The sequence below is a fragment of the Prosopis cineraria genome, unplaced genomic scaffold (assembly GCF_029017545.1).
Source record: "Prosopis cineraria cultivar Desert tree isolate PC_DT_omini unplaced genomic scaffold, ASM2901754v1 PC1, whole genome shotgun sequence".
NCBI classification, from domain to species: Eukaryota; Viridiplantae; Streptophyta; class Magnoliopsida; order Fabales; family Fabaceae; genus Prosopis; species Prosopis cineraria.
In genome coordinates this window covers 49,241,742-49,265,129 of record NW_026555332.1, presented here as the reverse complement: position 1 = coordinate 49,265,129, position 23,388 = coordinate 49,241,742, and the positions used below count along the sequence as shown (strand labels likewise).

General features: G+C 34.4%; 4 protein-coding genes across 9 annotated transcripts; 3 read left to right on the top strand and 1 right to left on the bottom strand.

Moving 5' to 3' along the window:
- The first annotated feature begins 763 nt into the window (after positions 1-763).
- Positions 764-5,224, top strand: LOC129286121 (myosin-binding protein 7-like). Of its 4 annotated transcripts, none has more exons than XR_008587484.1 (6): positions 764-1,191; positions 1,431-2,946; positions 3,423-3,469; positions 3,579-3,675; positions 4,020-4,797; positions 5,046-5,224. XR_008587484.1 is itself a non-coding variant. In XM_054922146.1 (6 exons), exons 2-5 carry the CDS (start codon positions 1,624-1,626, stop codon positions 4,750-4,752), a joined length of 1,554 nt encoding a protein of 517 aa, XP_054778121.1. In that variant the 5' UTR covers positions 765-1,191; positions 1,431-1,623; the 3' UTR covers positions 4,753-4,797; positions 5,046-5,224. The 4 variants fall into 4 exon arrangements, 1 of the variants encoding a protein (XP_054778121.1); XR_008587485.1 differs by lacking the exon at positions 5,046-5,224 and having other exon boundaries at positions 4,020-4,116; positions 4,593-4,623; XR_008587483.1 differs by lacking the exon at positions 3,579-3,675 and having other exon boundaries at positions 765-1,191; positions 4,020-4,116; positions 4,593-4,797.
- A 2,606-nt stretch (positions 5,225-7,830) lies between these two features.
- Positions 7,831-10,211, top strand: LOC129317212 (pentatricopeptide repeat-containing protein At5g06540). Its single transcript, XM_054961610.1, has 2 exons — positions 7,831-9,919; positions 9,998-10,211. Exon 1 carries the CDS (start codon positions 7,831-7,833, stop codon positions 9,691-9,693), a length of 1,863 nt encoding a protein of 620 aa, XP_054817585.1. The 3' UTR covers positions 9,694-9,919; positions 9,998-10,211.
- Positions 10,212-10,350: 139 nt separating this feature from the next.
- LOC129317311 (uncharacterized) lies at positions 10,351-11,905 on the bottom strand. 3 transcript variants are annotated; one of them, XR_008594975.1, is made up of 5 exons: positions 11,736-11,905; positions 11,398-11,563; positions 10,991-11,079; positions 10,780-10,909; positions 10,351-10,665 (listed from the first exon to the last, which is right to left on the bottom strand). XR_008594975.1 is itself a non-coding variant. In XM_054961686.1 (4 exons), the coding sequence occupies exons 1-4, from the start codon at positions 11,867-11,869 to the stop codon at positions 10,907-10,909; spliced, it is 354 nt and encodes a 117-aa protein (XP_054817661.1). In that variant the 5' UTR covers positions 11,870-11,905; the 3' UTR covers positions 10,351-10,906. The 3 variants fall into 3 exon arrangements, 1 of the variants encoding a protein (XP_054817661.1); XR_008594974.1 differs by having other exon boundaries at positions 10,351-10,909; XM_054961686.1 differs by having other exon boundaries at positions 10,351-10,909; positions 10,991-11,041.
- Positions 11,906-13,194: 1,289 nt separating this feature from the next.
- LOC129290742 (calcium-dependent protein kinase 20-like) lies at positions 13,195-18,345 on the top strand. Its single transcript, XM_054927667.1, is given in 7 exon segments — positions 13,195-14,344; positions 15,383-15,526; positions 15,641-15,731; positions 15,733-15,788; positions 16,323-16,438; positions 17,404-17,571; positions 17,892-18,345. Coding segments are annotated over 7 exon segments (1,695 nt in total). The 5' UTR covers positions 13,195-13,515; the 3' UTR covers positions 18,183-18,345.
- Positions 18,346-23,388: the final 5,043 nt, after the last annotated feature.

The following is a 23,388-nucleotide window of genomic DNA, read 5'->3' as shown; positions in this document are numbered from 1 at the left end:
CTTTTTTTTAATGCCATCAAGGCAAAAACTGTGTTGGAAGGGAGTGGAAGTAAAATAAATAAGAGGAAATTACATTTAAGTCCTAAAAAAAGGTTAATTATTTAGTTTATTAATAATTAAACTAAGGTTATTAATTGTTAATGAATTTTAGCGTAATTAATTTTTTTACATGAAATATATATAGTTCTTTTAATAAATAATTATCCATCTCGTTTTACGTTCAAGCTAAAGGAACGAAATGCACTACTATTTCACAGCCCACATATTAAAAATGGATTATCTGTTACTCAAACTAACTTTCCTTTTTTAAAAAAGGTCAATAATAATATGTGTCTAGATAAGATCAACATTTGACGTCACTATGACAAAATTTACCTCTAATTAGACAACTGGAGTATTTTTACAACTGAAAATACTTATGTAACATTAATTTTTTAATTAGTCATGAATTGTCACTCATCATTTAGAAGTAAAAACTAAAAGAGATGGAAAAGAAAGGAAGAAATGAAAATTTTTAATAATCATAATTTCATATCTTTACTTAATAAATAGTAAAAAGATAGAATAATATTGGTCCTCAATATAAAATTTAAGAAATACTATATGGTAAAAATATATAAATCGCAGTTGAGGAGGGATTAAACGACTGAACTAACGCGGTAAATAGGTTCAAAGTTGGAATCGAAGAAAGCAGTACGAGCCATCAGGCAGGTCACTATTGCGGATGATACAAGGTGACGACTTACAAGCTACGCACCCTCTCTCTCTCTCTCTGGGTCTCTGGGGACAGCATTGACATTTGAGAGAAGCACTACTACGATTTTCAAGAAATCTTAGCCCTGACGAATAGATACAAACAAAAACAAACCCCGCAGCATCTATACGTAAAACAAACAAAATCACATTCTAGGGTTTCCAAATCATCTCTCCCTTTTATTTTTTCCCTGTTCTATTTTCCCTCCCTCCAAACACCGTTCCCGCTTGTGCATACTTCTCTCACAAGAAAGCGGGGACGAATGTTTTGGTCTTTTTCTCCCTCTCCCCCTCTCTTGATTAGTTGTTTTGTGGCCTCTTCTTAATTTTGCTTCGGACCTCTAATTGAGGGTGAAATTTCCAGGAAATTGAGCTTCAATTTCTGCTGCGTACGACCTCAGCCGGCGGCTCTTGATTCCTCACAGCTAATTCTTTAAGGTTATTTTTTTCTAATTAAACTTTCTATTTCTGGTTTTTGTTTTTATTTTTCATAATACTCTGCTTTAGAAATATTTAACTCTGCTCGAATTCATTTCTCGTTAAGGTTTGAGCTTATTTCCAAGTCGAAAATGCCGGCACTGACCCTTGTTCTCTGGAATAATCTCGTTTCCACCATGCTCGCGTTGTTAATCTGTTTTATCATCTGGTTTCATGTCGTTATCTCTTCTTTCTTGTAGGTTTTCCTGAGATTGTTTGGTCTGTGAGGGACAACAACGAAGGATCTTGGGATAGCGTGAGTGTAAGAGAATGCCTGATGTTGACGCGAAGGGAAGATGCTATAGCTCGCTTGAAATATATTATTCTCAGATTATTGATTTGTCAGACCTTTGGTGATTTTCAATTCGTTGAAGTTCGAATGTGATTTGGTTTATGGATTCGGGAGCAATTCCATCTTCCACAAATTCAGTAAAATGTTGCGACTGCGCCTGCAGTTGTTCATTGGCAGCTGATTCTTCGGCAACCTGGCTTCGTACAGTCAAAAGGAAGCTTGGTGAGTTTGAACGGGACGACAAATTCTCTGTACCCGAGTTGGATTCATTTTCAGTTGCACGGGTCCAAATAGAAAATGAATGTGAAGCCTTACGGGAGACAGTTGCTAGGCAACTACAAGCAATACAAGATCTACACGCTGAATTGGAAGAGGAGAGAAATGCTTCATCAACGGCAGCAAATGAGGCCATGTCTATGATATTGAGGTTGCAGAGGGAGAAAGCAGAGATTCAAATGGAAGCCCGGCAGTTCAAGCGATTTGCAGAGGAGAAGACATCACATGACCAGGAGGAGCTTTTAGCACTGGAGGACTTGTTGTATAAGAGGGAGCTGACAATACAGGCGCTCACATGTGAAATTCAGGCTTATAAGCACAGGATGATGAGTTATGGTCTCACAGAATCAGAGGCTGCAGGTGAAATGAGCCTGAACATGGGGGAATTGAGTGATCAATATGAATTGCCCTCCTATGACTACCCTCCTTTAAAATGCAGTGGACATACTGCCATGGATGCTGACAATGATGAGACAGATATTGAGAAATATGCATTTGTTGAAACTCCTTCTGATAGGTTGAGAAACTTGGAAAATAGAATCTCCCAAATGGAGAGAAATTCTATTCATCAGCAGGTGGATGAGGATAATAAGACAGGGAAAACAATTCTAGAGAAGGAGGTAGTTGGACAGTCTCCAAGGCGGATTAGACATTCAAGAAAGATATCCAATGACTCAAGTTCATTTACGGTGGATTCTCCCAAGAGCTTTAGGAAGATGGAATATGTCTCACAACCAGATGATCGTTCCCATTTGAGAAGGGTAGATTATGCATCAGAAGCTGGTGATGATATGGGTGACAGAGTTTACACTATTGACTCTGTTCATACAGTGACACCAGACAAAGGTATTTCAGAGTCCAAAAGTGGAGTTGTTCATGAAGATTATTCGACTGCTCCAATGGAGACACTAAATCGTGCTGAATTTGAAGATCCTGACATAAAGAAGCTTTACGTGAGACTTCAAGCTCTTGAGGCTGATAGGGAATCAATGAGGCAGGCTATCATTTCAATGCGCACTGATAAAGCACAGGTTCTTCTGCTTAAGGAAATAGCTCAACATTTGTGCAAAGAGATGTCACCGCAAAGGAGAATGACAATGAGGAAGCCGTCTGTTATTAGCAGTTTTTCATTCTTGTCAATTTTTAAGGTAAAAAAAAAAATCTACTGGCATGATACACGTGTTTTTACCATATTTTGGATGTGACTTTCTCATGTCTATCCATGTTTTATTTATTTGATTTTTTTGGTGCCATTACTCATCTATTCTTTATTAATCATTTGTATGCCCTTCAGTTGAGGTTTTAAAGGTTTCTTGCTGGAGGTTTCCACTTCCATTTCCCAAATTTTTGAAAATTTCTTACAGGCAATTGCCAAGTGAAATCAAATTTTTTTTTTTCAAGTTTGTTTTTCAATATTGGTGCGGTTAACTTATCAAGTGAGTGCATGAAACATTTCAATTAATTCTTTAATGGCAAGTGCTCCCCCCTGGCCCCCAAAATAAAGGATAAAAGAATCCCGAAGTCTTGAGCATCATCAAGCTAATGATTGTTGTGTTATTGTTTTCATCAGGACAAAATTCAGTGCTGTTACTCATGATTTTTTTATCTCATTTTTTGTATTCAGTGGATGATATCGTTGGTTTTGTGGAGGAAAAAAGCTGGTCAAAGCAAGTAAGTAGATATCATTGTAATAGCTTAAAAAGATAGTTTTGCTTTGCATGAATTGATTTCTATTTGTCACTAATGACTGAGTAGGCTACTGAAATTTGTGCTGAATCAGGAATGAATTGCAACCATTTTAGCACAAGAATTTATTTTAAAGAGAGAACAATTGCAGAATTCACGCAGCTAATGCTTATGAAACATACAAATTCAATGTAGAGTCTCCTCCTTCGACCTTATGATACTTGATTCATATTGGCTTAAGTTTGGATATTTTGAAAATTATCGGAAGATATAGTCTCATAATGGTATAGAAGCTGCTAACATAATTCTATGCTAGAACTTTTCGGATTCTCTCTGAATTGGTGACTTCATATTGATACTATTACTTCAAGGCACACGCACATTGGCAATTTGATTGAGTTGGTGTCTTCTTTTTATGCTAGCATATATTTTGGGAACCACTTGTGTTAATATTTTTAATATTGGGTTGAGACGGTATCCTTGAATAATCCGTTGACCAGATATTATCTATCTTCCAAAATTTCTTTGACAATAGGTATATGTTTGGGCTACCAGCCAGTGGTGTGGGCTTGCTAATGCTTTTGGACAAGAGGCCACGTGGAAGGCCTCGGAGATGCGTCTCAATCACCCAGGTGGGAGATTAATTCTTGAATTTCTTTACTGGCTTACAGAGGGTAAGCTCAGATGTGGGAATACCAGTCGCGGATTGAATTTTAATCACACTACTACCACTTTGAGATTTCTCTCTCTCTTTCTTGCTGCCTGGATCATTGTGACACACAGAAAATGGTGTTCTATGCAGTTTTCTATTATTCCTCTGGCATAAAATTGAATATAATTTGTTGGGTGACTGGTGAAACTTGCGGTTTGAGCATACATGCTCATATGGTTAGTTTGAGTTGAGATTGTAGCATACGTCTTTTGACAGTTCTCCTGTACATCACTATGTTTCGAGTTTCATCTTTATTGGACTATGTAGTTCCACTTCATTTCTCCATCTCACCACTTACCACTAGTTTGATTGTGGGTTCTTGCCCATGTCGTCTCTTTCTGTATTGATAATGTAAGCTTGTATAATATTCATATTGTATATTTGATCAAGTATCAGTGACAATTTGTGGTTTACCGATGGTCCGCTATTTTTGTCCCAATTGAATCGGTGAATGGGATTGGGCTACCAGGCATGCAAGGAGAACAAGAAGTTGACCAAGTCATATTTGACAAAACGAATTTGCAGCTGCACTCTGGCCCCACTTGCTTTGAGTTGATTGTTGACAACTCGGAGATGTTGGAGAATTACAGGCTTGCTTGAGGTACGCTGCTCTGAATTTGCATGATCATCATGTCTATCTTAGAACCTTTTGAGGACAATTCACGAGTGGCATACACGATTCATTAGCTAATTTTTAAAAATAATAAGAGGGAGAAAGGTAGGGCAATAGGTCGATTGCATTTAAAGATGAACAAAGGGATAAGGATTTTTCTTTCATTGTTCTATTAGAATTAAATTGGAGTAATAATGGATTGGATTGATCATTTTAAAACTAATCTGGCCTTGCAGGTTGTGCTGTTATGTTGTCCATACTTAGGCTTAAAATGAGGTAGATACGTACGACTGGGTTAACGACGATGTGATTGGCCTGAATAGAATTTCAATTTAATATTCCAATATAAGTGTATTGAAAGTTGCATTGTTGACAGAGTCATGAACACCATTTATTTATTTATTTTATTTCTCTATTTCCTTAGCATAAAGTTGATAGTGTTTAAAGTATTCTTAAAGTGAAAATTGCTCTAATTTTTTTTTATAAATATTGCTTATAATATTTTAAAAAATTTATTTCATATTTTACACCAAAAAATTTCATATTTGTTGTGTTGAATGTTAAAAATTTAATTTTCTCTTAATTTTAAAAACTTTTATTTTTATATTAATCAAATTATACTTAATACTTCATTTGTTGTATGAATTTGGTAGTTTTCTGATTTTAGAAAGAATTTAAATTTTTTATTTAGAAGAAAATTGTGAATTTGTGTGATGGACGTAATTGGCCTGAAAAGTTGGGGGACTATAATTTTTTATTTTGAGATAATTAATAGAAGTTGAGGAATAGGTTAGTTAATAGTTATACTGGCTTCGGAGAGCATAATGAGTGATGGCAATTTAGTTCTTTTGTTTTTTTTTTTGGGCCTGAATGTAAATTAATTCTGAAGCAGTTAGTAAAATCTTTTGAATTTTGAACGCAAAACATGGTTTTCTTTTTAATATCCATTTAAGCAATAACCTGCTATATCCTAAAAGAAGCCAAATTCTGATATTGAAACTTGTAGGGAAGATGACAATAATTTTTTCTAATTATATAAATTATAATTGAATTTGTTGAAATGTCAAGATTTCATTAAAGTTTTTAAAATTTTTTATATTATTAATAAATTTATATAAATAATTAAATTATTTTTATTAAAAATAAAATGATCACAAATTTTATTTAAATAATTATAATTTTTTTCTTGTATTCATAATAATAAATTATAATTTTATATGTTAAATTTTTATTATTGCTATATGCGTTGAAAATAATAAATAATAATTATAAATTTTATTTAAATTAATATAATTTTTTTTATTTGTAATAATGCAGCAGTAAAATAATTTTTCACATGTTAAATTTTTTATATTGTCACAAGTGTTAAAAATAACAAGTAATGATTATAAATTTTATTTAAATGATTATAATTTTTTTATATTAACAATATTACAACAGAAATTATAATTTTACATGTCAAATTTTTAATATTATTGTAAAGGTAATTTTGTTATTTATATAAATTTATTTATGATTGACAAGTTTCTAAAGATCTCAATAAAGTTATAGTATTTTGAAAGATCAAACTGTCAAGATTTTGTTGTTATTTTCTTCAAATTTATATTTGCAACTAGATAATTGAGGATGAGATTTTGAAATGGTCAAGTAACGCTCATAACTCTGAAAATACAAATACAGGACAGTTAAGGAAAATAGGAGAAAATGAGGGTAAAAATAAAAGGAGTTAAAGTAATTAAAAAATATTCAGAAAAATTCGGAAGCTATTGAAAAAAGTCAGAATTTATTATAGAAAATTGAACCATCATCTCCGATTATATGTTTAGAAAAATAAATAAATGCACTGACATGTTTGCTTACTAAACTGTCTAAAATAATTAGATCTAATAATTTTTAATTATCCACCTTCAAAATACAAATCTCTAATAAAATCTAACATGACTTAATTTTTATTTCTCTTTTACATGGTTTCTCCCTAGCTTTGTATTAGAAAAAAATAATTTAAAAATGGTACGACGTCGGAGTAACAGTAACGATCCAGTTACCCCTATTTTTGTGGTGAAAACAATCTACTGATCCATTTAGCCTTGACGTATTACATTGATGTTTATGTAGCTACGTCAATTGAAATATATTAAGTGGCATAATAGTAGATGGATCATGACAAGCCGCTTGGAATGACGAAGGTGTGATATAAATAATGATTAAAAGTTTAAATCCTCTTGCTATTAAAAAAGCATAACAATTTTTTTAGAATAAATTACGAACTCTTTTAGAAGATTTGCGAAATGCATCTTCTTTCATCTATCTGCTGGAAAAAAAAAATGCCTTGTTAGCATCTTCTTTCATCTATCTGCTGAAAATAATAATAATAATAAGAATAATACCTTGTTAACTTTCTCTAAATTAAAAGATGAACTGCAATTATATTTATTTTTATGAAAATTGATTTCATATGGTGAGATAATTATTAAGTATGTATTTGATTGATATAAAAATAAGCTATTGCACTTGACAATATATACAAGGAAATTTCACATGCTGCGTGGTGAAATCGAAATTTAAATCATATGGCTAACAAAATTGGAATTTTAAGTCACACAAAATTATAAATGAATATATATATAAATATATTTACCAAAGAGCAGATGTCTTGGTCTTTCCTTCTGTCTACGAAGCATGTGCGAAATATCTGGTACATTGAAATCATAAAACCGATTTCATTAATCTCCCGTGTATGAAATCTACAGATCCTTTGACGCGACCCCACCTCATTAGTCATTCTTATAGTGTTGAGTCTAAGTCGGGGTCGACTTGCGTGTTCTACATGGATTTAAGCAAAGCCGTTGTGGGCGCAGGATGGCTCATCTACTTTGAGGCGGGACCAGATAGGGGAGAAGCCCGCCATAAAGCTCTCTGACTTTGAATCCCTCAATTCTGATACGACAACATAGTAACATGTGGAAGTGCTCAACCTTGTTTCTGTAGATTCTTAGCCCACCGAAACATGAACCTCCGAAAATGACCGGCAGTAGTTTGATCCTGCAAACGCTGAGGCTTAAGAACCCCAAGCTTCTGCTTCTGGAATATTGCTCCAATCTTCGTGATCTCAATATCATCCATGCTCATATGATAAGAACCCTTGCCTTCTTCGACGTATTCGTAGCCAGTCGCTTGGTTGCCTTCTGTATAGACACCACCGTTGGAACAAGCTTGCTGGATTATGCCGTTAGGGTCTTCTCCCAAATCCAGAATCCTAATCTCTTTGTCTACAACGCGTTGATCCGCGGCTGCTCAAGCAGTGAAAATCCAGAAAATTCATTTCATTACTACACACAAGCGCTTCGCGCAGGCATTCTTCCTGATAATTTAACTTTCCCATTTTTGGTTAAGTCATGTGCCCAGTTGGAGTCTGCTGCTATGGCCGCTCAAGCGCATGGTCAAATCATTAAGCATGGGTTTGAAAACGATGTCTATGTGCAGAATTCCCTTGTTCATGTGTATTCAACAGCTGGGGACATTAAGGCAGCGAACTGCATTTTCCTTAGAACTCATCGATTTGATGTAATCTCCTGGACTTCCATGATCGCAGGTTATAATAAATGCGGGGATGTAGAATCTGCACGCGACCTGTTTGATAGAATGCCGGAGAAAAATTTGGTGACGTGGAGCACTATGATCGGTGGATATGCTCGGAACAATTGTTTTGATGAAGCAGTCGCATTATTTCAAGTTCTTCAGGAAGAAGGACTGAGGGCAAATGAAGTGGTGATGGTGAGTGTGATATCTTCATGTGCCCATTTAGGTGCTCTTGAAACGGGGGCGAAAGCCCATGAGTATGTGATAAGAAACAACTTGACTATGAATCTGATCCTTGGAACAGCTATTGTTGAAATGTATGGAAAATGTGGGAATATCGAGAAAGCTATTCAGGTTTTTGAGCAGCTCTCAGAAAAGGACACAATTTGTTGGACAGCTTTGATTGCTGGACTAGCCATGCAAGGTTATGGGCAGAAAGCCCTTCACTGTTTTTCTGAAATGGTGAAAGCAGGGTTTAAGCCAAGAGATATCACATTTACAGCAGTATTAGCAGCTTGCAGCCATGGAGGATTGGTTGAAAGAGGTTTGGAAATATTTGAAAGTATGAAGAGGGTTTACAGTATAGAACCGAGGTTGGAACACTATGGATGCATGGTTGACCTTCTTGGCCGAGCGGGGAAACTGGAGGAGGCGGAGAAATTTGTTCTCGAAATGCCAGTGAAGCCAAATGCTGCAGTGTGGGGGGCATTGCTCGGAGCTTGCCGGATTCACAAAAATGTAGAACTTGGAGAAAGGGTGGGAAAGCTTTTGATACAGCTGCAGCCAGAACACAGCGGATATTACGTGCTGCTTTCAAACATTTATGCACGCACTAACAAGTGGGAAAATGCGAGCATCGTGAGACGAATGATGAAGAACAGAGGAGTTAGAAAGCCACCTGGTTGTAGTCTCATTGAGATGAATGGAAAGATTCATGAATTTATGGTTGGAGATAAATCACACCCAGAAATAGAGCAGATAGAAAGAATGTGGGAAGATATACTCCAGAAAATCAGATTAGCAGGGTACGTTGGAAGTACAGGTGATGCATTGTTTGACATAGATGAAGAGGAAAAGGAAGATGCACTTCACAGGCACAGTGAAAAATTGGCCATTGCATTTGGAATTCTGAAGGCAAAAGCTTGCATTCCAATACGCATAGTGAAAAACTTGCGAGTCTGTGAAGATTGCCACACGGCCACAAAGTTTATCTCAAAGGTTTTCAAAGTAGACTTAATTGTCAGAGATCGAAACCGTTTCCACCATTTTAAAGAAGGCTTGTGTTCTTGCATGGATTATTGGTGATGAGCTTTGTAACGTTTTTTCATTCGCCAAATGCTCACGCTTGGATTTGAATAATATATATTCGGGAGAGGCTTAACATTTCATGATTTATGCACTTGTCAACTGTGTTGAAGAGCTCGCTGACACATCTATGAATAAAGCTCGCTGGATTATTTGGGTTGTGGGTGTTTTCATCAAATACTTGTTCATTTCCTCTCCCCAAGACTTTCAACTAGTACCCTTGAAGGTTAAGTTTCAGCCTTCGCCATCTCTCCTTCCTCTGTTTTGGGGAAGGTTAAATACTAACTAGTATCCATTTTGGCAGGTATAGAACACTGCAGCCGCTTTTGAGCTTTGGCTTTGCAAGCTTGTTCCATGTTCAAACGCTTCAATCATTGTCTCTTAACTCCTATATGCTGTCCTCCACATCAACTTCACATCCATGGCAGTAAGCGGAGTCCGAAGAACGTTTAGCTAATATATAACTAACTGTTCATGTTGTTTGCTAGCTATTTTTTAGAGTATTTTAACTTTACTAACTTGAGGTTCAAAGGCAGCTCGTCCTTTCAATGTTTTACCCTATAAAATAAGTGAATCTAAGTACAACAGGAAAAGGAAAATAGAAGTAATGGGGCAAATACCAAGAAAAAAGGGTTTGCTAGTGTGTACCGAGTCAATAGCTGCCAAGGCAGACGATTGACCAGCAGCTGATGAAGGCTCAGTAACACTGAAAAACTTGGCTGCACTTTTGAATTGTTTGACGGGCTTGCAAGATACCGTTGTTGCGAATTTCAGCAACAGAATTTTCAAGCTGACAGCCTGACGCTAATTAGGAATAGGATCAAACCAGGGAAAAATTTATATACTGAGGCAAAGAAATTGCATAAACACCACAAACCATGGAATTCCTTGCTGTCTCTTGGCAGTTGAATCAGGAAAAAGAAAGAAAGAAAGATTCTCCAGGTTACTGGCCTGCTTCGAAGGTGGAATTTTCTGAATAAAGTAACACGGTAATCTCAACCCATTTAGAAGCAGTGATAATCTAAACAAGACGTCAACTGACAAATTAAAGATAAGTCTCATGATGAATTCAAAGAATATAATAACCTTTGCATTTTCTTTTCCAGAGGACAATTTAAACCTGGATATCTTTGCAGGAAATAATTCACCAACACGTGTGTCAGTGTATCTTGGGTTTCTTAATAATCCTCGTCTTTTGATCCCGTTATCCATCTCACTAGGTTGCAAAAATAAACAAATCAAGTCATTAAAATCTAGTCTAGTGAAACAACTACTTGAAAGAGAAGCAGAAACTTACTTTGTAGGACCACTCAAGGTCTACAGCATATTCCTTCTTCAACTGCTCTCCCTGTCAAGGTACAGATGATATAGACATGAGAATTGTCCCTGCACCAGAGTTCAGAGACAGTTAACATTGCCCATAAAGAATAGGAAACTTATATGAAATTTTACTCCAATGCAGCTGACTCAAAATCATCATGATCTTTCAAAAATGCTTAACAGGATGCAACAAGCTAATCGATAGGAGATCAAGCAAGCCTTAATCTTGCACCGGATAATTTCAATATAGAATGACACATAGTCAGCTCCAAGCAAAACATATGAAATACATACAACTCGATATTAGTCTCTTCAATTCTATCCTTAATTTTAAAAATTCGCGTTTCCATCAGAACCAAGATATGAAAGCTTGATGAAACTTACTCTCAATTCTGACGGTGACTCTCTTTTTACCATTGTGCCAGCGTCAGCCCGATGAAAGAGGGGAGATAAAGAAGTTGGTGCGACATTTGCCATGCGACGGTCGAGATCCGCAACCGCAACTTCATTACTGATCAAGATACATTCAGATTTAGCGAGTGAGCTGCATCTGATTTGACACCGAACATAATTTCCATAATCAGAGAACAAGCAACATAAACTCTAGCGTATACGAAATGAGGGAAGGAAATTCGGTTTACGGCCATTCACACTGTCAACATTATAATAAGCGAAAAGAAAGGGCAATTCCAATGATAGGAATTTGATATGTGTGGTCTAACCTCTTAGAATAAGAAATTTCCCGAGCACAATGGCGCCTGAAGTACGAGTTAGAGCGGATGGAGAAGGGGATGAGGTAAGGAGTTAAGCGTGAAGCTAAGCCCAGGTGGGAACTTGGCGATGAAGTTTGTTGCATTTATTATAACCTTACATTTGAAACGGAATTTTATTTCCCGCCTGTTTCTGACGCCGTTGGGAACGTTAAAAGTTTTTATAATATTTTTTGCTAAATCAAAGCATGATTTTTCTATTGTACAAAATTCTATAAGAGAAATTGTTGCTAGTCTAATTATAAGAAAATTTAAAATAATATTATATATATTAATAAAATTTAATAAAAACATTTTATAAACTTATTTTTTAAAACAAAAATATAAGTTTTTAAAAATTCCTTTTATTTAATATAAATTTAAATTTACACATTTAATTGTTATATAAAAATCATTGCAATTCTCTCTTTACTTAAAAGATGGTATTATAAAATTATTATTAATAAAATTTTATTTTTATTAAATTATCTCATATTTTGAAATAACAAAATACTTTAAAAATTTTGTTATAATTTGGGAGAGTAGTTTTTATGAGGAGAATTTTACTTTGGGGGGAGGGACCTCAAAATGAATTTATTTGTTGTTAACGTTTGTATTCAGACTCACTTTTTATGAATTAAAATACAATTTTATCCCTAAATGCTTTTCAGTCCGTTATTGTAACTAATTAAACTCATTTGTTATTATCTCTCCTTTGTTAACATTAAATCATATCAAGATTTTAATTAAATTGTGACATTTCAATTGCTGGATTGATTTTTGACAACCACTTTATAATGATCTATATATAGGCTTTTTTGTTTATAATGTATATGAGAAAATATATTTATTTATAATAATTAATCTTATAAATTAATCTACTTAAGACAATAAGAAGCCAATCCTTTGTTTTTCAAATTGTAGGAAATCATTGAACCAACAAGTACTTTAAAATATATAATGCAAATATATAAATATATATATATATATAACTTTCAAACATTTTCATCAGCTATTATGAATTTTGAACGAATTGTTGTAAACTTTTAAATAATGGCGTCATAAAATTACAGAAAATTTAAACTTCAGCTGGCAAGGTGCTGACAGCGAATTGTTGAAATTGTAAGGGGATGTGCGATGTATTGTTCACATGGAAGTCGGTTTCAAAAAGAATACCAAAAAGGAAAAACCTAGAAATCCGTTTGAACGAATAATATTAATTTTTGTTCAAGTATGGTGATCGGAAAAAAATTTTACGTGGCATCGCAATTGGGGTTTGTACCGAAACTCAACCCGTAGGATGTGCATGTGTGCATGGATATTGTTTGTCAAGAGAGCACGAGTGAGGCCGAAGAAAGATGTTACATGATCTTTCATCAAGGGCATAAAATCCAAACGCTTTCTATGGATTCGTTTCTTTTTCTTTCTTTCTTCAAACTCCCGAATTTTATCGGATGTTCCGAAGGGACATTTAACCCCTGACTCTGATACAATGTCTTATATCGATTGATCATAAAAATATGAAAAGATCCCAAGAACGAGTGACATAGGAGTATTAATTATTTTTTCTTTAAACAATCAATTGATTTTACCATTCATAGGAAACAAAATCCGGCCTATTGGGTCATGGGACAATTCCAAATCCCTAGAATCGATGCGGCTCCCTTCTGTGAAGCGGATTCAAATGATATTTACTGTCTCCCAATTTGATGTTAAAGGGCCAGTGGCGAACGCGCTAAAAACATAAATTTTGATGGGCAATAACTGTGTCTTGCAATCTGTTTCGGCCGCTGTCTGGCGAGACCGCCCTCCGGCCGGCAGGCTTCCTCGGCCGGATGTCACCTCCACGGATAGAACTCCGGCAAATGCAGCTCCTGATTCCTCCAAAGTTTCCACTGCTCCTGAGGGTCCTGACCCTTCAGGTGCGGGTCAGAGTAGACGACCTGAAACGATGGAGATTGCCGATGTCGAATCCAAACCATGGGAGCCTGAAAAGCCTCCCGCTGATGCAGCGAAAGCTGACAAATTCATTCACGTTAAAAGAGCGTCCAGTGCTGGACGTCAAATTGAATCGGTGTTAGGAAGAAAAACTCAAAACTTGAAGGATGTGTATCTGGGGAGGAAGCTAGGACAAGGGCAATTTGGGACGACATTCTTTTGTACAGAGAAGACAACTGGAAAAGAGTTCGCTTGTAAAACGATCGCCAAGAGAAAATTGACAACTCTTGAGGACGTGGAAGATGTTAGAAGGGAGATTCAGATAATGCGCCATTTGGTTGGTCACCCCAATGTGATACAAATAGTCGGTGTATACGAGGACGCCGTTGCCGTAAATCTTGTTATGGAATTTTGTTCTGGTGGGGAGCTTTTTGACAGGATCATACAGAGAGGACACTACACTGAGAGGAAGGCTGCTGAGCTCGCAAGGGTAATACTCCGTTTACTCCGTGTTGTGGAGGCCTGCCATTCTTTGGGTGTCATGCATCGGGACTTGAAGCCAGAGAATTTTCTGTTCTCCGGCCAGGAAGAAGATTCATTTCTCAAGACAATAGATTTTGGGCTTTCTGTGTTCTTCCAACCTGGTATAGTCATAACTAGACTCTGAGGTGGCTGGTCTGTAAACAGTATAGCTTCTTGTATATTTGAGATGATTATTACAGCCGTGAGTAGCATTGATCCGAGTCCTTTCATCTGTTTACCATATCCGTTGACTTTGGTGATCCATGCTTCTAGACTCAGCCTATGTCACTGTTCAATAGGAAATGCTTAGCTGTTTTATGAAGCTAAATTTTCTGTGTGTTGATCTAGTCTTAGTTCTTTGAATAACAATGAACAAGAATCTTTCAGGGCCATTTGTTGTCAGACATTCCAAGTTCTCCTCTAATTCTTTAAATGCTGGTCAAATTAAGTAAAGTCTTTATGTTACAATGCGTAGTTCAAAAAGAAAAGGGAAACAAAGTTAGATGGCTTCTTTTCCCATTTGTTTTCTTGACTACCTCCCCAATGTTCCATTTTAAAATCCATGTTTCCAATCAAGTAATTCTCTGTGGAAAATTGCAAATTAATTTTTGTTTTATTCAAAATCTCCAAGCAGCTATTGTTAATTGTTTTCATGTCTAATTTATTTTTAGTTGAATGGGGAGAAGATTTTCCCCCCGCAAATTTTGTAGATACAATAGGACAATCAGCAGTCAAAAACAACTGCCTTCTGTTACTTGAGTGTCTTGCTCAACAAATTCAATCAACGTACCCAAAAGGACCCAAAAGGAACCTATTTGTTTTAGTAGGAGTATTTTTTGTAAATTCTACAGATAGAAAGAGTGATAACCTGTTTACATGGGTTAGATATCAAACTTGTGAGCACAATGCAGGGTTCGTTTACTCAAGTTGCAAACAACAATTGTAATTAATAAACTTTCAATCATATTATCCTTGGATCTTAAGAGCTATTGTTTAGAACGACTATGCAATGTGACCTGAGGTCCATAGCAGATTACTTGGGTGCTGCATGATAGACTGTGTACCATTGTCTTTAAGCTTGTTGACACTTCAGCTCTTGCAATTTCTTGTGCTTATTAAGAACTTTTCAATTCAAATTAGGAAAATATTTATCCTTTCAGGTCAATCATTCACCGATGTAGTTGGCAGCCCATATTATGTGGCCCCTGAAGTTGTGCTGAAGCACTATAGTCAAGAATGTGATGTTTGGAGTGCTGGGGTGATCATTTATATATTACTATGTGGAGTTCCGCCATTTTGGGATGGTGAGAAAGATATACCATCTGACCTTGTTGTGTTAATTTCTTTGTAATATCTATTTGTGTTTGAGGTGTATATGAATCACATAAAAATTTGTAAAATCTTTTGTGATGGACCAGAGACTGAGGAAGGAATTTTTGAGCAAATTTTGAGAGGAGAACCTGACTTTATCTCTGAACCATGGCCTAGCATATCTGAAAGTGCAAAGGATCCGTAGAATGCTAATAAAGGACCCTAAAAATAGGATGACAGCACATGAAGTTCTTTGTACGTATGCATGTTGCTCTTTTACATGATTTGTCCAAGTTGCAACCTTGAAAAGTTCACAATTTACACTCTCCCTAAGTTTAGATTTAACAGCCTTATATGAAAGTTTATCTTGTTAGTTAACTACTTATCACAGTCTCTAAAAAGTGAGTTGATGCTGTCTGCAACATATTCTAATTTTTTTTTGGTAAAACAGATTCTGACGGTTTGTTCCAGCTGGTTGGTTGAGATCAAAAGCATATTTCTTATTAAATTTGGCATTTCATACAATTCCCAGCTACAAAGAATGTGAAGTATATTGGCATTTAGCCAGTTCAATTAAGCATATAGAGGAAAGCATAATTATTGAACCCTGCGGTTTTTTTTTTTTTCCCGGTTATATCTGTAACAAACCTGATGTTAAATCTAAGCTTTCATCCTAGTTAGGTCAATTGATCTACTCATATGATTGTTCTTAATGAATACCATACATTGAGGCCTAGTAAAATTATCTTTAAATACCCGAGTCCATTAGAATGAGCTCTTGATGTGCAGGCCACCCTTGGGTTCAAGTTGACAGTGTTGCTTCTGACAAACCTCTTGATTCTGCTGTTTTATCTCGTTTGAAAAAATTTTCTGCTATGAACAAGCTTAAGAAGATGGTCATTCGAGTGAGTACCCATCATCAACTTGAGATTGAAAGTCCAACTTGGAAGTTATTTAACATGTTTCTTATGTGATGTTGTTCTGTGTGTGAGTGCAAAGAAAGATTTCTGTGTCACAAATTACGAGTGTAACTCTTGGATTAAGACACTGGCAGTTTGTTCTTGACTTTTTTTACCCCAGAATCTACTGAAAATCTCTCTCTAAAAATCAAACACAAACATGATTTTTATTGTTTATGATATTTACATTTTGTAAGCATTGGGAGTTTAGGGATGATCGTGAGAGGATTGAGATTCAAAGTAAAAGTCTCTTGGTGTACTTTGGAAAACAAAGGGGAATATCATAGAAATGGAAGTGATAACCTAAATGGCGGCAAAATATCTCTACATAGATGAACAGAAAGTGAATAGCATCATAACTTTAGGTGAAAGTATTCTAAATTATACAAGTGCCCTTAAAATTCCTTCTCAACAAAAATTAGTAGTGGATGCATTTGTAATTTAAAATTTTCTTAATTCCTATCTCCTCATTTATATCACATCCAAACAAATGATAGAATCATTTCCTTCTCATTCTCATTGCCCTTAGCCCTTTCTCTCTTCATTTTATTTCCAAGCTAAGGATTAAAATTTTGCAACCTTGGACTGAGGTGTGAGACTAATGCTGTTTTTACCAATTGTCATTGATATTCAGATCTGTAATGGGCATATAAGTTCAGGTCTGGTGCAAAACTAGTATTTAGTTTTGAGTTTGTTTCCTATTTCCTTGTGATGCATATGCCTATGCTTCATGGTCTTTTTTATGGCTGATAGTGTTTTAGCTGTTTATAAATGGAAAAAATTATGTAAGAAATTATTTGCTTGAGTAATATTGTATTTGCATGTAAACAGGGTTAGAGTTTGTTCCGAACTACTATTTAATGTTGTCACTTGGGTTGTCTGGTTTGACTCCCTGTATTTTCCTTTGGAAGGTAATTGTTGAAAGTCTGTCTGAGGAGGAAATTGGAGGGCTGAAAGAAATGTTCAAGATGATAGATGCAGACAATAGCGGACACATTACTCTAGAGGAACTGAAAAATGGATTGGAGAGAGCGGGTGCCAATCTCAAGGAACCTGAAATTGCCAGCTTGTTGCAAGCGGTAAGCGTGTTATACACTGCAAAAGGAGGATGCTGTTTTCTTCTTCTTTCCTGGCATGTGCTAGGAAGTATGTGAAAGGAGAACATATTCTTCCCCTTCCTGTTCTAATTTGGCCATCATTCTGTGGAATTATTTTTGTGAGTGGAGTGTTGTCTCTCTACCTTGAGTCTTGGTATTATTGTGACGTGAACCCTGCCTGACACCACCTATGGACCATTGAGTTGCAGTGGGATGAAATAATGCATTATTGTGTTCAACTGAAAGGATTGGTCTTGTGTTCCATCTGTTTAACCTTGTGGCTTTTGTTGTTTAAAATTCAGGCAGACATTGATAACAGTGGTACCATCGACTATGGTGAATTCTTAGCAGCCATGCTTAATGCAAACAAGGTTCACAGGGAGGAACATCTATTTTCAGCTTTCAACTACTTTGACAAAGATGGGAGTGGGTACATTGCACGAGATGAACTTGAACACGCCTGCGAACAGTTTGGTCTGCTAGATGTTCAACTAGATGACATGATAAAAGAAGTTGACCGGGATAATGTAATTTATTATGTTTTACTAGTTCACATCTTTTCTCATGGACCTCAATATCAGTGTGCTACATAAATAGAGGATCCTCCATATATATTTGTTGTAGATCTCTGGCTTTGCAATTTTATGTCTCTCTCACACGATGCACGCAGACTTTATGCATGCCATTTCTCTGAAAAAGTGATGTCTTATTGAATGATAAAAAATGTTCATATGCTGTGTGAGGGAAATTGAGACTGTGCTTTATAAAAGAGGAACTTATTTTTTCCATCTTGTTTTCCCTTCCTTTCTCCCAAAAACTGAAAAAAAAAAAATTATGGATGCCATTTCATTTTCGCCCTTTTTTTTTTTTTTGGGTAACGCTGTAACCTGTATGTTATGCTTATTTCTGGATGGGCGAATTGATTACAGCGAGTTTGTTGCCATGATGGAAGACGCTGGTATTGGCAAAAAGGGACTATAAAATACTATGAGCAAAATTGGGGGTGCTTTCAATTAAGCATCGGTGAACTCTTGGCAAATAAGGGATCTGTTGCGCAGCTTTGGGCTGGCATCTTATCTTGCACATGTAAGCGGATGCTCTTCATATAAGAACGGAGGATAGGATTTTAGTTCAAGCTTTTGAGTTTGTTTGGATTGAAAAGAATGGAGGATAAGGAAAAAGGAAAAGTTTGGATTTACGCATTTCACTTGATTTAAATGTAAATAAAACCTTTCTTTAAAAACCTCCTAATTTTTGCACTTTTCTCACTCCGAACATGCTCTAAAGAGAAAAGGAGCGAAGTGCTTCCCTCGGTCAGTGTTACTCTTTGGTGCCATTGCCTAGCCATCGTGCAACTCCAACAGTGTGTATGAGTGCACTGTATCATGTTGTATCTTCTCATGTGTTTATCTGCACTGCCACTTCCAGGGTATACACTTCCCTGACTGTACCTTCTGTTTTGTTTTGTTTCTTTCTTTCTTTTTTGTTTTTTGTAAATCTCCATTTTTGCTGATAATGCGGTCCAACTAGTCTGATAAGGTGCATGTAGTGTTGAAATGAAGTGCCAGAATTTTGTGATCACAGAAAAACTGACCCTGACGTTTTGAGGATGAGATTATTAGTAGTTTTTGGAAATCTGTATTTTTTTGACATTTTACTTAGATCTGTCAATATTTGAGATTTATTGCTCGGATCTGGACCTTCATTTTGTCACTTCTGGCTCAGGCGTCCACTTCTTATCCAAGCCCAACTGGGTTGCATTAACTGTCTATACTTCTAAATGTGTCCTGCTTTGGTGGACGAAAAACAATATGTACTTCTTGTCTCTTTCTTTTTTGGTTTGGTTTTGGCTTAATTTGTTGGTCAATGGTGGATTTTCTTTATCTTAGCTAGTGAACTGATTCATTCTATTATTATTAATATCATTTGTGTGTGTGTTGCTACTTGCTATTCCAAATTTCCTTTTAAAATATGATGATGTCTCATTTAAAAAATCCTACAATCGAATAAATGCAGGAAAATTAAATAAGTATGCCCATCGTTGACACCGGCACGTAGCTTGGTGCGTATGGGTCAATTACTCGCCTTTGCATTTCCATGTTATGATATTATTTATAGTTGTCCAAACAGAACTCAATCGTAGTTGCTGGAATCTGACAGGAAGAGGCTAAGTTAGATCAGGGCACTTTATGTATGTACTTATGTAAAAAATCTCTAGCCGCATCTCATGCTAATTAGTAGATCAAATTTGAAGTATCTAATTTTGATTTAATAGTGAAAAAATAAAAAGAATGAAAGAGGGTGGAAAGAGGAGAGGGGAGAATACTCACCTTACAAGCATTGGGTTCTCATCTTTTTGTGTGTGTGTGTGTGTGTGTGTGATATATGATGTGAACGGTTTAAATTTAATTTAATTTCCATTCCAAAAAAAATTTATTTTATTTTATTTTATGTTTCTTTCATTTTTTGTTTTGATCAAACTTTCCCAACATGTGAAAAAAATACAATACAAATTAAAAACTTTAAATTTAAACTGTTTTAAAAGGATCATTGTAGTGAACAGTGAATGAAAACGCCGAATGGGGGCGCAAGGCATCATGTTCTGTAGTGTAGCAATTTGCTTATTCAATAATTGTCAATTATGTATTTTCGTAATATTGGCCATATTATTTATGTAGTAATAATATGGTATAACATGATTTCATAAAAAAATAGTAAGTATAGCATGAAATGGACTCTATATTTTATATTGATGATATCTGTATTATGCTAGCATATCGTATGAGTTTATCGAGGGAAAAGTTTGATATTTAATCATTCAAGATCAGTTTTGTTCTATAATGAAGCTTGGACATAATTTATTCATTAATTGATTCAATGTCATCATTCAGCAATTACAAATAATATAACTTGTTTTTCAAATTAGGTATAATTTCTTGTATATAGATATAGTTCTTAGCACACGAATAGTGACCCCTAAACTCAGCACCCTCCTTCACATTTACCTTCTCCCTCTCTCTTTCATATCCGTTAGACTGAGTCAATAATTTAAATAAGTAAGCATATTTCTCCGGACCACACTATAAATAATTAATTAACTAACTTATATGTCTTAAAAAAAGTTGATTTACAACTTGATTTTCTAAAAAATGTTCACATTTTCCCTCTTATGCCATTGAGTAGAATGTTTAAACTACCCTCATTAATTACATTAAAGATAATGAATAAAAAAATAAAGAAAACAAGCACATTTACTAATAAATGAAAAAAATATAACATAATCTAATTTAGTATAGGCTTAACTTGAAGTTAAATAGGACCCAAATTAGTTCATAAAATTGGAAGACTCATCTTGATAATTCTAGTACCTCACTTTGCTTTTTTTTCCCCTTTTTCCTTATAAGAGACAATAATTCATTCCAATTTGATCAACTTAATTATGATAACAAAGATATTTATAATCATATAAAAGTTATCACAAAACATTAAAAGCTAACCATAATAAATTTATAACAATCTCCAATAAAAACAAAGAACATTTCAATTACAACTTAAAGGATTCAAATTCATAACAAAATTCAACAAAGTTCAACATATCTAAACTATATTACAACAAGGGAAAATAGTAATCAAGGATTATTGATCGAAATTTATATTAATCAAAGGTTATCTATTGTCAAAACCCGAATAGATATTTGTTATTTCAGGTTAATTTTTTATCAATAAGTATTCATTCGAGTTTTAGCAATAATTTATTTTAAATTAATAATAGATTATTCAAGCTTGTTTTTTATTAGAGTTTTGACAACAATTGATTCTTAACTAATATTAATTTTAATCAATAATCCTTGATTGCTATCTTTCCTTGCAACAAGAAGCTAACAACAAACTTCAACTAATAATTATAATTATATTAAAATAATTTTATAAGACCAAATCAAGCTAAGTGGTATAAAATTTTGATCTCATATTCAATTTAGCTAAAAGATAAAGTCTAATCTCATTGATCTTTTTAGTTTTTTATATCAATTTTTTTACAAAATCAGATCAGACTGGCCAAGTTTATTTAAATTAAATAGGATTGGATGATTTTTACACTGCCTAGTCGAGGGGAGCATTTACTTTCAATGCTTTTCTTTGAATTTGTGATTAATTCAGGAAAGTTTTAAATGCCACCATTGAAGTGGCCAAAATTGAACAAGCACTATATGAATGAGAAAATTTATTTCATAATAACACGCGCCTGGTATATTATTTACTAGCCTTGACGGTCTTTTACAATCATCGTGCTTTTTGCTTTCCCATGTGCGATATTTCATCGCGTTTTTTTTTTTTAATCATCATTCATCCATTCAATAAACTTAAATCATGGAGTAAGAAGTTTTGAAATTCGCTTAAAACTTCCTTATCTCTAATTAATGACAAAATTAAAATTGTTGCAGATTTTTTTTTTTTAAATGGATCAAATTCGCAAACAGCCACATGCCCTTACTTAATTACTAATTTTTTCATAGGTAAGGCTAATAACCATTTCTTAATCAAGAAGAGTAAACATGCACATTCACCACAGATCAAATTTCTCTTACGGGGAGGAGTTTCGTCCTCATAAAGATAGGGATATGAGGATCAAGATATCCTCGCTAGGAAACTTAACCCAATCATTCATCACATTGAATATGAAACTTACAATCTTTCTCTATTTACGCGCATTAGAGTAACTTCTCACACCACTGTTCAGGGCCATGGAAGCCACAAGGTAAGTGAGACAATTGCCTTAGGCCTCCAAAAAAATATATTAATACCTCTATTATATATGTGTAATTGATATTCATATTATTATATATTTAATTGTAAGTGAAAAAGAATAAAAAGTGTTGATTGTTTTTTCAATTGAAAAGTTCCAACCATTCCCAGTATAACATTAATTATTGAGTTAAATTCATTATCTGCATAACAAAAGAATAATGAGATTCATAATACATTAATTTGTGTTACATTAGCTTGCTTTAAATTCCTATCACAGTCTCACTTTTTGTTTTCTCCTTTTCTCATTCCAAAGCCTAAAACATTGACAAATATTAATATCAAGATTTTGTATAATTTTAAACTATCAATACGACACTTTTAAGCCTTACTAAAATCTTATTTATAATTTGTATAATTGTTATTAGTTTTTCACACTAAGTGTTAATATTATTAGTCTTAATTATATCTTTTTTGTTAAAATGTATTGCTATCCCATATTAGTATTAATATTCTATCTCAATATATAAGATAGGGTAGGAGTATTTTGTCAATACTAATTTTTATTTAACTATTAAATTAATTTAGTATTTTATTAGAATTACTATACTATAAAATTTTAATATATAATTTTGTGAAAAATGATCAGTGGATTTTTTTTAAAGGATAATTACACATGTTTGCCAAAGGCCTTAAAATATCTTCACACGGCCCTGCTGCTATTATACTCTAGAATGAGATGATGATAAAAATTTTATTCCTTTAAATTTATTTCAATTATCAGTTTTATTTTTAAAATTTAATATTTATCAATTAAATCCTTCAAGATTGTTTTATATATCTTTTTGTTTTTTCAAGTTTATCTCAGCTTCTGAGATGAAGGAACTGTGATATACATGATGAATCAAGGGAGTATTTCAATTAAGGATCATCGTAGAGAATTAATTTCAGGTGGATCTAAAAAAATTTTAAAATTCTAATCCAATTCAAGAAAAAAAATCCAAAGAATTTCAACAATAAAAATATCAAAATATTCTTCACTTGTTATGCAAGATT